Here is a 15,084-nt window from a genome sequence, read left to right on the forward strand (position 1 = left end):
ACTTTATGGATACTTACAGATACGTTTGTAAGAACAATTCTAGGGATCACCCCACCAAAACACTATAAATACCCCCTCAAAGCTCATTTAATGGGGTCGAGAATCTTGGGCTGCATATGAGCAAGAAGAGAAAATACTCACCAAGAACATTCTCTGTATTTATGAGGATAACATTCCCTCAAATGTGGAATCTGTATTAAATACATCCATTAATAACAAAGACTCGTGGACTAAGGCTCATTAACGCCCCAACCACGTAAAAATCCTCATCTCGCTTTCTTACAGCTCACTACTATAATCATATTTTAATAGTTGCCGAAAATCTCGGTCAATAGTGATTAATTAAAATTTTTACTTTTTAATTAAACTTATATAATATTTCATACAAAATACTTTGGGATCCCATTTATAAAATACTTTACAAAAGTTTACTGTCTAATACAAAATACTTGACGCCAAGCGACTAATTACAAAAGCACTGTTGTCCCGAGGATCATACGCTCCAGGCCTAACCGCCCCGACATGTACAATCTTCATCGGCTCGTCCTCACGGTTCCTCAGCCTTGGCCTTGCCCTTACCTACACATAAATATAGCAATGCGAGTCAACAGACTCAGTAAGAAAAGCATAAATCATAAAACATACATAAATCCCAGGTTATGATCAGACGCCCATACCCATGACCATAACCCTAACCGCCGTGTCCCACACGATAGTGAGTCCCGAACGTTCGTACAACGGTACTATTGACAAAGTAACAGCCTATACTCGGTACACTGGTCATACTCCAGCTGCTAGTCATACTCTAGCCTTATCGATGTGTTACAGTATCAGCCTATACTCGGTACACTGGTCATACTCCAGCTGCTAGTCATACTCTAGCCTTACCGATGTGTTACAGTATCAGCCCATACTCGGTACACTGGTCATACTCCAGCTGCTAGTCATACTCTAGCCTTACTGATGTGATACGGTCAAATAGCACAGTACCACCAACCCTAGAATCAGCCTATACTCGGTTCACTGGTCATACTCCAGCTGCTAGTCATACTCTAGCCTAACCGATGTGATATGGTCGGATGGTACGTAGCCAACATACATATCTAATGTAATCTAACAGGCTTCCTAACATGCACGCTAAACATGTAATACATATGCATACTGTTATACTAATCTTACCTCAATTCCGAATTCAAGTGTGCCGGGCAACCTGAGTGGAACGAACTGCACGATGATTTACAGGCTCCTAAACCATAACAATCACAACACTAAATAAGTGATACACTAAATCACTTCCCGGGGACTTAAACTAGAAACTAGATATTTCCCTATCGATAAAAAGCATGGCAATACCCTAAATAATATAAAAATGGGAAAAACTAGGGTTCCTAAAAATCCCCCAACCGGCAGACCGGTTCTGCAACCGGAATTCCGGTTCTGGGAATTCCTGAACCCCATCCGGATTTCCGGTTGCTGAACCAGAATTCCGATTTTGAGCTGGAAACTTCAAAAATTCGTTTCTCACTCAAAACACTCCCAATTCACACCAAAACTTCCAGACCTGTTCTAAATACCCCCATAAACATTTCCAAAGCATCATAACAACCCAGAAACTACAGATATGAAAAATGCCATGTGAACTCCAAGCTTTGAGTTCAAAACTCAAACTTGGCTAAAGCTCACCTACAAGCATCAAAACTTGATTTAAACTACATAATCATGCATAATAATACTGCAGAAATCAAACCCACTCACAACCAAACTCTACAGCAAACAACTCCTCAATTTTCCATAAAAACATAATTTTGAGCTAAAATCCAAAACTTTGAATAAACACCACAAGCATGCATCACAACCAACTTCATTCTACTCAAATAAACAAGTTTAAACTACTGAAAACAACAACAACAATTAACAGCAGCAAGTTTAAACAACAAACATGCAAAACTCCACTTTTCAAAATTCAAGCAACAAAAGATTAAAACTAAGAACTTACCTTGGCTTGGCTACACTAGAATTGAGCTAAGATCACTTAGAATTGAAGAAGAAAACCCTAAACCCTAGCAGCCCAAGGAATTCAAAAGAGAGAAAGGGAGAGCTTTGAGAGAGAAAGCAAGACTTGTCTAATTTTTGATATTTTAATAAAATGAGGAAAATGAGAGTTTTTTTTTCTTAATTAAACATATTACTTCAGCCACATAACACTTAGAAAATTAGATTTAAAAATTAAATATTAAACCTTCACTAAAGACAAAACTCAAAAGGCAAAAAGACCATTTTGCCCCTCCCACATAAAAAGGGTAAACAGCACATAAAGGGTATTTTGGGAAATTCTAAATTCCCGACCACTCCCGACATTTCCAATGTCTAAATAATCGTCCCACAATACTAACATGCTAAGTTGTGATTTTATTGAGCTAAACACCGAGTTCCATGTTGCCGGGCACCGGAAATGCAAAATTATGAAGTTCACTATATGACATAAAAATGCATTCAGAATTCTAAAATAACAGTATAAATAATTATTTAAATATCCATAAATAATTTTCATAATTAAACATAATTAACTGCTAATTTCTAAATTAAACTAAGCGGTCTTTACAGAAACCGAGCCTTGCGCGCGCGGAGAGGCTGCATGCAACCTCCTGGGCTGAGGTTTCTCGGTCAAGCACCTCCCCAAGCGCGCGCGGACAGTATGCAATGCATACTGTCCGTAACACTTGCAATTTTTTTTGTTTTCTTCGATTTTTCATGCTATTTCATTGAATTAACTTCCGATTTTTTGTGTAGTTTTGTATTTTGATTTTACTTTTAAATTTTCAAATCTAATTATCATAAATAAATTAATTTGAATTTCTTAAAATTAATTTTAGATATTAGTAAATTTGAATCTGAAAATAGATAAATAAATTAATTTGAATTTTTTAAAATTAATTTTAGATATTAGTAAATTTGAATCTGAAAATAGGTAAAAATCTATCTTTTTGCTTAATTTTTTTATCTTATTTTTAAATTTGATTATTTTATCTTATTTTTTAAATTTAAGGTCAGATATTAAATTTTTTAAAATTAATTTCTTTTAAATAATTTAACCTTATTTAAATTTAAAATAAGATTACTATAATCATGATATTTTGAATAGAAATAAGATATTTTGCTAACTTTTAAATTTTGTTATTTTATTTATTTAAATTAAATTATAAAATCAGAAAAAGATATTAATTTATTTTTTTATTAATTTATTGAATATTTAATTTATAAAATAACATGAAATTTTTAAAAGTGGTTAGCAAATTTTTAAAATGATATTTAGGTTAGTTGAAACCTAATTTTTCAAAATTGTAGGTTTAATTTTAAATTTTATTTTATTTTATTTTTAAAATCCGAGAAATATATATATATTTTTTTACTATTTATTATTTTTTCGAAATTTAATTATTTAAAATTAAATAAATCCTACATCAACCTATCTAGTTCATCTTGTTGCAGGAGTATGTTTTAGCTTATGTGTAAGTTTTATAAAACCTATTATTGCTTGATCTAAATTGCCATGGTTAACTTGTTGAATAATTCAATGATCTGATTTTAACCCATGGTTCAATTGTCAATAGGTCAAGTAAATAATTTGTAACAGGTAAATTTTACATTCTTCTTTCATCTGTGTATTACCTAGTAACATGATAGGGTCCATCCAAATCTTTGTGCCTGTGTGAGCCTATATGTTTATTTTATTATAGATGCATATAGGTTGTTGCTAAATAAAATGTCACACCATGATAGATTTTATTTAGGTCCATTTAGTTTTTGGACCTATTCAATTAATAATAGTTATTTATTTTAAGGTTAAATTCCTCTCTTTTGGGCCTTGTGTGAGAGTTGGGGGCCAATAGAAGTGGGTACGACATACTGAACCCAGCTCCCCCTCACATGAACTATCCCAATTGTGAAGGCCCATTTGCCTGATTTGAATAACTGTGCTAGGTTAATTAAATTAGTTTGACCTAATAAAATTGATTAGCAACATAATTAACTTTTAAAATATATGAAATTTATTTTCATTTTGATATTTTAAAGTTAATTTTAAGAAAAACACTCTTAGTTTTTAGATATTATTTGTAGACAAACTATTTGTATTTTTCTTGAATTTAATTAAATAAAGAATTTTTGACTAACTAGATTCTTTATGAAGCTTATTTATTAAATATTCCTATTTAAGTTATAAATTAGTTATTTTAACTGATTTTTCTTATCTAACTTAAATTTGAATATTTTTTGAATTTAAAATTAAGTTGAGGAATTCTAGGAATTAGTTATTGAAGATTCTTGAGATATTTTTTAAGTTAGTTTTAAATTTAAAATGGAATATTTTTCAAATTAAGTGGTTACAACTTAATTTTTGATATTTAATTGAATTCAAATTTGAAAATATTTAAGTTCTAGATTTTTTCTATAACAACTTAAATTAGATATTTTTCAAATTTTTTTTTGAAAAGATACTTAGTTGAAATGAGATATTTTCTAGATAGTTATTCCTAGACTACTTGTTATTTCTAAAATCAAATAGGAAAATATTTACATTGTGAAATTAATTATTTAAATAATTAATTTTGGTACAATTTAAGTTAAGAATATTTTTCCTAGTATTAAACTAGAGATTAATAATTAAGCTTTCTCTACACCTAATTATTTATTTCCTGAATTTAATACATTTAATTAAATTGAAAAATTAAATATCTCAGTTGATTTTCATCATGATACTTAAATATTTTTTTTCATGAAACTTAATTAAATAGAAAATTATTTTAAGTTGAAATTTATTTTTAACAAGTTAAATTTAAATAATTTTCTTAATATATTTTATTTATTTTATTAATCAATTTCGAAATTGCATTTAATTATGCAAGATAGTTTTGAATTTATCTTGAAAAATAGATTAAGTTATAAATTAAATATTTATTTTAATTAATTTTTGGACCAACTTAAATCAATGATTTTTTCATTTAATGATTAATTTAAAATAAATGAATTAAAATATATAATTAGAAATTGAATTAATTAGTCAAAAAGAAAATCTAGATAGGTAATATTTTTGCTTGAAGTATTTTTTCTAAGTAATTATTATTTAAGTATTTCGAAAATAGTATAGTTTTATACTTTCTTTTTCAAAATACAATAAATATATTCTTATGAAAATTTAAATTTGAGTTGAAAATTAATTTAAATTAATACAACTTAAATTAAATAATTTTCTTAATATTTATTGAAAAATTAATACTAAGATGGAAATAATTCAATTTATTTTCATAACCATCTAAGTATAATTTTATAAATATTAAATTAAATTCTATTTAGAGTTTTATTCTAAATTTGATATTGAATGAATATATATATATATTATAAATAATAAAGAAAATATATTTTAAATAATGAGCTTTATTATTGTTAAGATATTCGATCTCCATTGTTGGTTTTACATAGCTTTTGTTTTAGTGAGTAATCCTCCCTAATGGAGGAACGTTCATTAGCAAGTTAGCACCGTTTAATCTCGAAAGATAAGTAGCTTTGTAAGTGTTTTATATTGTATTGATCACCCTAATGGTGGCGACTGTATTTGACTTACAAATATGAAACAATGGTGGAAGCTCATAAGATAGAATAGCCTTGACTCTCACCTAAACGGGACAACGCTGGATTCCAATCTTGATCGAATAAAAGGTTGCTAGAATGTTTAACATTTTAGATGAGCTGACAACTCTATTCAATGGATGGTAGCTTTGACTCTCGCCTAAACGGGACACTGATATCAGTTTGTTGACAACCTTGAAAATTATTTAAGATTGTATTTTTTTTTAGTATTTTCTCTTATCATTCCTACTTGCTATGTGCTTATAATTTCTGAATTGGATTTTGTGTTAAACCATAACTGATTTCTATTTATTATTTTGTAGTATCCTGTGTAGCCATGTCAAATCCCATGCTATCACTCTTGACTGAAAATAAGCTAAGTGGATCTAACTTTCCAAAATGGAATGAGAACATTAATATTGCTCTCATAGGAGAAAGTGCCTTGTTTGTGTTAACTGAGCCGTCTCCTGAACAGCCGGGTGACAATGCAACCAAAGTTGTTAAAGAGAAGTTCGAGCGTTGGCAGAATGCTAACAATAAAGCTCGATACTTCATGCTTTCCAACATGGTTGACACCCTTAAAACAAGGTTTGCAAAAACCGACACGGCTGCAGAAATTATGACGGAGTTAACTGAGCTATTCGGTATGGCATCTATTCAGTCTCGCTTTGACGCGACTAAGAAGTTCATCGATGCACGGATGGAACCCCATCAGAATGTGTGTGATCATGTTCTCCTAATGGCAAGTTATTTCCAGGAAGCCCAGAATCATGGTGCTGAAATGGATCACACTACTCAAGTAAGCCTTATCTTGAATAGTCTGACTCTAGCTTTTTTGCCCTATACATCAAATTATGTCATGAATAAAAAGGAAATAGACTTTCATGAGTTAGTCAATGACCTTCAGACATATGAAAATTTGATTGGAGGACCCAAGAAGAAAGGGAGTAAACCTCACAATTCTGGAAATGGTAATGGGACGGTTAAACCTGAGGCACATGTAGCCTCTACTTCAAGACCCAAATCAAAGAAGAAGTGGAAAAATACCAAGAACCGAGCCAAAGCTGTGAAAACAGTTCCAAACAAAAAGGCTGCTGCTACTGGTGATGCACTAAAAGGAAAGTGTTTCTACTGCAATGAGAAAGGCCATTGGAAACCCCAATGTCCTAAACTTCTTGCAAAGAAACAAGGTATTTCTTTCTATAAAGTTGATGAGTTTTAGTGAATTATTATCCAATTAGATTATTGATTCTGCACTAACTTTGTTTATTTATTTTTCTTCTTATTATAGCCCAAGCTACTTGAACTCAGATGCTATCTTAGTGAGTTGGATCAGAAAGCTGGACAAAGGGATGAAGATCGTCCAAGATAAAGATGAAGCTCATTTATTTATTTATTGAATTAATTGTTTTAGTTTAAAAACAATTTGGATTTCGAATTTTAGTTTGGGATTTTTATTCCCTGTTTTTCTCATAATGTTGCAATATATTTTTTTTATTAATAATATTTTATTTTACATATAAATTGCAATTTATGAGATTGAGCTTCATTTACTTTATCTTCAACCACAATTACCAATTCTATTTATATGTTTGTATGTGTAAGTATTTTTATTATTGGTACAAATTCTATAATATTTAAAACTCTTCATGGTGTTATTATTACATAAACACTAGAAATTATTTCTATGTTTATAAATAATTGTTAATTCTAATACAATTATTAAGAATTTGTTTAATAAAAGGATCTTTTGATCTGATAGGGGTGGAGAAAAGTTAAGAAAACTATGCAGTTCAACGATCTTTTATATCTAATGAACTCTGGATTGTATTCAACTCCACATAATCTTTATAACACTTAGAGAATCATGATCTATATAACCTTTAGGGGTGGATCATAATCTCTATATACTTAGGGGTGGACTTTACTCTACAGTACCCTATGTAACACATATTTTCTTTAAACATGAAAGTAATATAATAAATTAGCTATTATTAGTATAAATCATTGATCTTGATTATATGTTCCAATTTAGTTTTACTATTGTACAAATAATGATACCTATAAAAGTTCTTTGATAATGTATCACACTACCTTAATTGAGTGAGAGAATTTTAAAATTCTTTACCCATCTTTATTTGGTTGACAATTGTGATAGGAACTTAAGAACACTACTGAAAAGTAAATCTAACCATTCATGTGGATAGAAATAACTTATCAGAATTATGAGAATAAGATAAAAGAATTCTTGCATAGTCTATTCGAATGACTTGAGCCAAGATTCTTAATCCTCATAACATTTTATGGTATCTTAATTTGATTACTTAATCTCTAGCAAGTATTTTTCACTTCAAATACTAGTTTGCTATGTTGATGATTTAAATCTTAAAAGAAACTTATAGTTTCAAACTAATATAATAAGTCACAACTAGATATCCCTCCAAACAATAAGAGGTTAAAAGTATTATTTAACCAGACATCTATTATTAAGTGGGAGCTATCTGAGATGTAATCAAATAAGGAACGTTAGAAGATACTCAAGAAAGATTTATGAAAGTGATCTATATGTTAGATATTAAGGAACTGTATATTAGTTATCTTTATATCTACCCCAACTCATTCAAGATTTTGAGATGGTGGTTACTCTGGGGGTGGAGTTATTTTATAATAATTCAAACTCTACCAGAGAAGATTTATAACTTTGTAAATTCTAAATTACCATAAAGTTATTTTTACTGAAGAAAATTCTACACTGTATTATCTCAATTCCAAATTTTAAAATATGAGAGATATGTCTTCTGTTTATTCAGATGTACTTTATAAGCAGTAAGGATTTCAGTATCCCTTGATGAGTAAAGCATATAGTATAGGATGTAGGGGTGAAAATCGGTCGGTTATGGTCGGTTTTTAAAATTTTATAACCGACCGGACGGTTACGGTTTTTATTTTACGAAAACCGTAACCGACCGTTTAGAAATTATAACCGTATAAAACCGACCGTACGGTTTTTGGCGGTTTTCGGTTTGGCGGTTTTAGGCGGTTTTTGGCGGTTTTGGGCGGTTTTAGGCGGTTTTTGGCGGTTTTGGGCGGTTTTTGGCGGTTTTGACGGTTTTTTGGTTAAACTATTTTTTTATTTCAAGAACCGAAACCGACCGTCAGAAACCGAAACCGAAACCGACCGCCAAATTCGGTGATGACGTGGAACCGAAAATTCGGTTACGGTCTGGTCGGTTTGATGGTCGGTTTCGGTTTTTCGGTTTTTATGAACACCCCTAATAGGATGTTTCATAATGTTTTTATGAACTTGTTTCCAGAAGTTTGGGTGGATTCAAATATACTACACTTGATCTGAAGATCAAGAAAACAGATTGATTAAAATGCACAATTTGTTTTATGTTAGTGCAAGTGGGAGTTTGTTGGGTTTTGTGCCCTAAATAAAACCCTTTACAATCTGATTAGTTATCAATATAAGAAATTTGAAGTGATTTATGTTTGCATGAATTTTTACATGCTTATGGTTTAATATGTTTTAATATATGCACAAAATCTGTTAAGTCCAGAACATATATTTATTCACAATTACAGTATTGTCAACACAGTGGAATGTGATTGTGATTATATGATTCAAAAGACTAAGTCCCTGTTTCATCAGTGTTTTGGATTTACACTGATGTGATAATCAGCGATGATGTGTACTTACACTTGGAGTAAGTGTTATGTTCTTTCCAGGACATTGGTAAAGTATACTAGTTTCGAATGTATGGAGTATACATTGGACTGGACCGATATTGAACTTAGTTAAGATATTATAAACTTACCGTTGTATCTTTCCAAGTCAATATCAGTAGTTGATCTTAGATTATAAGAATCTAAATTCTGATATGCTTTGGCTCAACTCAAGAGTGTTATTCATGTTCTTTGATTTATTAATTAAGCCTACTTTTGGGTCAGGTTGATACGTATATTTTGGGAACATGATAGTATGATTGAGTGGGAGCGCTGAACATAAATATAGAATCTATAGCTTCTACTGGTGTATAGAAGTCAAGTGATGATTCTCTTCGAGCTTAGTTAAATAGAAGTAAATGGATGAGCTCTTGTTTCAGTGACTAATTCTTAGATCACTAAAACATCATTTACAGGTAGCTAAGTGTTTTAAGGGGCCAAATACATTGAGGGGTGAAAACGATAAAATTATCCCATCTTGATGTAAATCATCTATATAGAGGATCTTTAATCATATTAAGATTATAACAATGGTTAAATGAGATACCATATCTATATCGTGAAACATATAGAACGCTCTATATAAGTCTGAGAGTGCAATTCTAAGTTCTAAAAGTGGATTCAACAAGGAATTAATAAGTAGGGATTTACTTAGTAAATTTGGTTCACTTATTGGAAGCTCAGCATATAGATCCATGGTCCCCATTCTAGTTGAGACCATACTGCTTGTAAGACTCATTAATTGATTTGTAATTAATCAATTATAATTCTAAAGTTAGACTATGTCTAATTTATGAATTTTCACTAAGCAGGGGTGAAATTGTAAAGAAAAGAGATTCTAGGTTTATTTATTAATTAAGAGACTCTATATGTCTAATTAATAATTATATTAAATGACAATATTATTTAATACTCTATTTTAGTTATTAAATAATTAGTTTTGGCCTTTAAACGGTTAGAATTGGAAAATTGGCGTTTTTGAGAAAAAAGAAATAAAAATTGTGAAAACTGCAAAATCCAAGTAAGGCCCATTAACACCTATGGCCGGCCACTTGGGTGAGGTTTTCCAATTAATATTTTCATTATTTTAATGCCAAATAATTGCTAACCTAAGCCTAGTAGTTGCCTATAAATAGAAAGTGATGGCTCAGTCAAATAACAAGTTTTCAACAAGCTTTCTTAAGATTGCCTTTTTCAGAAAAACTGAGCCTTCCACTTTCTCTCTCTATAGCCGACCCTATCTCTCTCTCTTTTCCTCTTCCCAATTTCGAACCCCTTAGTGATAGAGTAGTGCCCACACACAGCAAGTGGTACCTCAATCATAGATTGGAAGACTGTGAAGGATCACACACAAAGAGAAGGACATTCAGGCTCAGATCTTGATAATACTCTGCGACAGAAAAGATACAAGGGTTAGAGATCTGAGTGGAAGGAGACATTATTCCGCTGCAACCAATGTAAGGTTTTCTTAACTTTATATGTGTTTAATTATCGTTTTAGAAAGTTCATATTTAGGGTGTTAAACAACATACTTGTGAGTAGATCTAAGATCCTGATAAAATAAATTCCAACAGAGACATCATTGAAAATAGCATGTAAAGCTTTGGAATTGAAATTAGCACGTTCCATTTCATTAGATGTCCATTCATTGGATTTCTTGATCTTTTATCCTTCCTCATCAAATATAGTAGGGGGTGACCAACCTTCGGCAACAGCCATCCAGACTCTTTCATCCACAACCTTCAAGAATTCTCACATCTTAGTCTTCTAATAAGGATAGTTAGACCCTTCTGACATGGGATGTCTAGAAGTCGACCCACCTTCCCTGAACATTTCCATTTCCCGATGATCTGCACACAATCAATAAAGAAACTATGTTGCACAACGAGAGTAGACTCGCAGTGGATTAGTTTTCCAGAAAATCACAAACACCAGTTCTGATTTTACAAAATTAGGAACAGATCCAAGATCACAATTTTTTTACATGAAAAAATTAGCTTTGATACCAATTGAAAGTCCTAATTTCTACGAAAGCTAATTGATAGATCTTAACATATTATTACTATGAATTGAACCAGAAATTATAATCAAAGAACACAAAATTTACAAGCTTCCTTCACATTGAAAACACATTTCAACTGAGTAGTGCTTGGGTTCCCTTGAACTGGGTAAAGTAACATCCACTATAAAATCAAATCAATTACAAACACCAGTTCTGATTTTACAAATCAAACAATGTAATCTGAAATAACTTTTGCACAATGTTACCTAACACTTGAACACACTCAAGTTTTGAGACCTAAACTCATTTAGATCTAAGAACACAAGAACACCTTGCATCCACACAGCTGAAGAACCTCCAGCAGTTTACTTTGAACTCCCCTCAGATCAAGCAGATTCAATCTCCTTCTTCAACCTCTTGAAGACTCGTGGAATTTCCATCTGCATATAAACCAAACAAGAAACAAAAGAATATTTTGCCCTAGCAGAGCAAGAATCAAGAAAATGATTCTAACAGAAGAGAGTTAGTTAGAAAACTAAAACAACAGAATATATATATATATATCCTGAAGAGAAATAAATCGACTAACTAACAAACCAGAAAAGGACAGCTGAGACAAGCTGACAAACACCCAGAAAACTGACATGGTAACAATTACAGATCTAAAGAGATCAGATGCAACTAAACACAACTTAGATGAAAAATGACAAATATTAAGACAGTAATACTAAGCACAAAGTATTTACATAATTTGCCACACAAAATAATAACACTTACAGTTGTTAATGAATGTAGAAATTTATTATCCTCTCTACCTGATGTTCAGTTACGTTTTGTCAGACGATCAACAAATCGTACGACCTACTTTGTTGCTAGGCACGCACGATCCTCAACTGGGATCGTAGCATTTAGGGGGTTTTTTATTCCTCTTAATCTTCAAACTATTTTGTATTCAGAATGCTAATTTAATAAATTTGCAATTTTATGTCAAAAAAAATTATGTAAAATAATATGTCAAAAAGTGTTAAATACCGTAGATTACATTAATGTTCTTGACTTATATAATTTGAAACCTCTTAACATCTCCCAATTCATGTCCAAATCCCTTACCACATATAATGAGCAACAACTCACTCGAGAGAATAATCAAACCACCACTTCCCAACACAATCAACAACTTGAACCAAACCAATCAGGAGTTTCAAATCATTGAATGCTCCACATTATCTTGCATATTAAATTAACTATTCGGTGCTAAAAGTGTCCAATATTTTGTATAGGTAACGTCTTATGATTGATTAGTGATATTCTTTAAAAATTATTTTTTCAAATTATATGAGACTCAATACTTAATTACATTAATAAAGTGTGTTTAGCATTTCTCTTAAATTAAGTGAATAAAAAATAACATTTTATGTATAGTCTAAGCAAAACTGCTTACATGTAAATAAAATTAAGGCTAATTAGTAATTTTTTCCCTTGAATTTTGACATGTACTAAATTGTGACCCCTGAACTTTTTGGGCCGTTAGAAATTCCCCCGAACTATTGAGATTGTTAAATGTAAGGACTTTTGTCTTTCATTCAATTTTACTGTTTGAGTGATTGTTTATGTACTAAATCATGCACTACAGACTTTGATATCTACCAAATCATGTCTCTCAAATTTTGATATGTACTAAATCATGCCCCTTGAACTTTCATCCATGTTAGAATTTTTTTACTAAAATTAGACAAAAGTTTTTAAATTTAACAATATTAATAGTTCGGGGAGAATTTTTAACGGTCAAAAAAGTTCATGGGATATGATTTAGTACATGTCAAAGTTTGGGAGAATCATTACTAATTAATTAGTGTAATTACTAGAGTAGTAATTATATAGCCTAATAATTGTTACACTATATTTTAAAATATAAGTGTATTTAGATTTGAAGTGATAATGACATATGAATTTATAATATTTTAGTTTATCAAAATAATAAGTAGTTACACTTTTTTTTTTAGTGGTTAATATTTAAAATAATATGTTTTTACTAATTACTCAGTTTAATTATACATGAGACACCATGAGAATTGGAGGGAGTATAATTGGCTCTAATTACACAATTACCATGTAATTATACACAATTACCATGTAATTATACAGTCTAATAAGTATGTTTAATTATAACACGTCCCAAAATTATGTATTACTACAGTACAGGATACAAATTAGTAATTTATCAAATTTCAATGTATAACATAGAGATTTATATAAGATATACTTCTTCACTTGTGTTGCTCTACCAAAACCAAACCAACTATGTCTTCATCCCTAAACATCGAACACGTCATCCTCTTCAAGCTCAAAGACAATGCGGAGACGTCCGAAGTCAACGCCATGGTCAACAAAATCAAGGGCTTGCAGGGCATGGACGAAGTCCTCTATCTCTCCGCTGCACCACTCCGATCATCATCAAACTCCACCTCACTCGCCTTCACTCACGTGTCCCACAGCCGCTTCAGATCCACATCCGAACTCAGCGCGTATGGCGTACACCCGCTCCACCTGAGTATAAAAAAAGAAACCAACCATCTCGTCGAAGATATCCTCGCAGTCGATTGGTTCACCGACGCGTTCGGCGGTGACCGGGTGACTGTGCCTCCCGGCTCCGCCGTGCGCGTGACATTTTGGAAGCTGAAGGAAGGTTTAGGGGACGAAACGATCAGATCCGAGATTTTGGAGGGAATGAGAGAAATTAAGGAGAATTTAGGAGAAGAAGTGAGTGAGTTTACTTATGGCGCGAATTTCTCGGATAGAGGGAAGGGATATTCGATGGGGATTCTCGCGGTATTTCGGAGTGAAAGTGAATTGGAAGCAGGGGATGATGCAAAGCAGTACGAGAAGTTCAATGAGTATTTGGATTTGGAAGCTACACTCGTAATCGAATTTGTGGTCCCGTCTCAATAGTTGGCCGTGTTCTAATCTATAAAGATCAGGGCTGAACTTTGGGTAAGTGCTACTACTGTAATGTTAAGTGAAAATCAGAGTTAAGTAATTTAATAATTTAAAATGTTGTTAAATTACCTTATGATGAACCGTGTATCAAGTCACATGAGCATTGTAATAGTTTTTGATCAAGATTTTACTACTTCAGTTAAATGATCCTAATAGATGACTAGGGATATTTTAGTATTTAAGTGTTAAAGAAAGTGATTTTCAAAATAAATAAAGAAAGAATGAAAGAAAAGGTAATTTTCATATATATAGAATAATTCATAAATTTACTAATTTATAACAACAAATATACAAAAACAAAAAAAACAAAAAAAAAAAAAGGAAAAACTTGATAAGATAATGATTCTAATGTGAAAGTAGGAGTTCGAGTTTTACTACTTTTGGTTCTCGAGAGTTTTAATTAGCTACATAGAAGTAGAAGTTGAGAAAGAGATGAGTGATTCTCATTTATCAAGAATGAATGAATTACAATGTGTATGAACTATTATAGACTAAGACAGCTCAAGAGAGTAACTAATTTGTTACAGAAAATACACCATAAGTAACACTAACTAACAACTCTCACTCTAACAGATCTGACTAACCTACAGCTTCACTAAACACACTAGACTAAGCTATAGTACCATACAATATCATTAAAAATCAGGATAGAAAAAAATGAACATGAATCAGATTTGATAAGAGCACTCACAGATAAAAGCTGATATTGAAATTAGGAACACAAAATTAACAAA

General features: G+C 31.3%; 1 protein-coding gene across 1 annotated transcript; it reads left to right on the forward strand.

Annotated features, from left to right (window-relative positions):
- The first annotated feature begins 13,654 nt into the window (after nt 1-13,654).
- On the forward strand, nt 13,655-14,302 carry LOC115701999 (stress-response A/B barrel domain-containing protein UP3-like). Its single transcript, XM_030629466.2, has one exon. The coding sequence runs from the start codon at nt 13,655-13,657 to the stop codon at nt 14,300-14,302; it is 648 nt and encodes a 215-aa protein (XP_030485326.2).
- Nucleotides 14,303-15,084: the final 782 nt, after the last annotated feature.

Source organism: Cannabis sativa, chromosome 1 (genome assembly GCF_029168945.1).
Source record: "Cannabis sativa cultivar Pink pepper isolate KNU-18-1 chromosome 1, ASM2916894v1, whole genome shotgun sequence".
Classification (NCBI taxonomy): domain Eukaryota; kingdom Viridiplantae; phylum Streptophyta; class Magnoliopsida; order Rosales; family Cannabaceae; genus Cannabis; species Cannabis sativa.

What these genes read in the sequence shown, in the direction of transcription:
- LOC115701999 (XM_030629466.2), top strand. Translation starts at nt 13,655, where the DNA reads ATGTCTTCATCCCTAAACATCGAACACGTCATCCTCTTCAAGCTCAAA.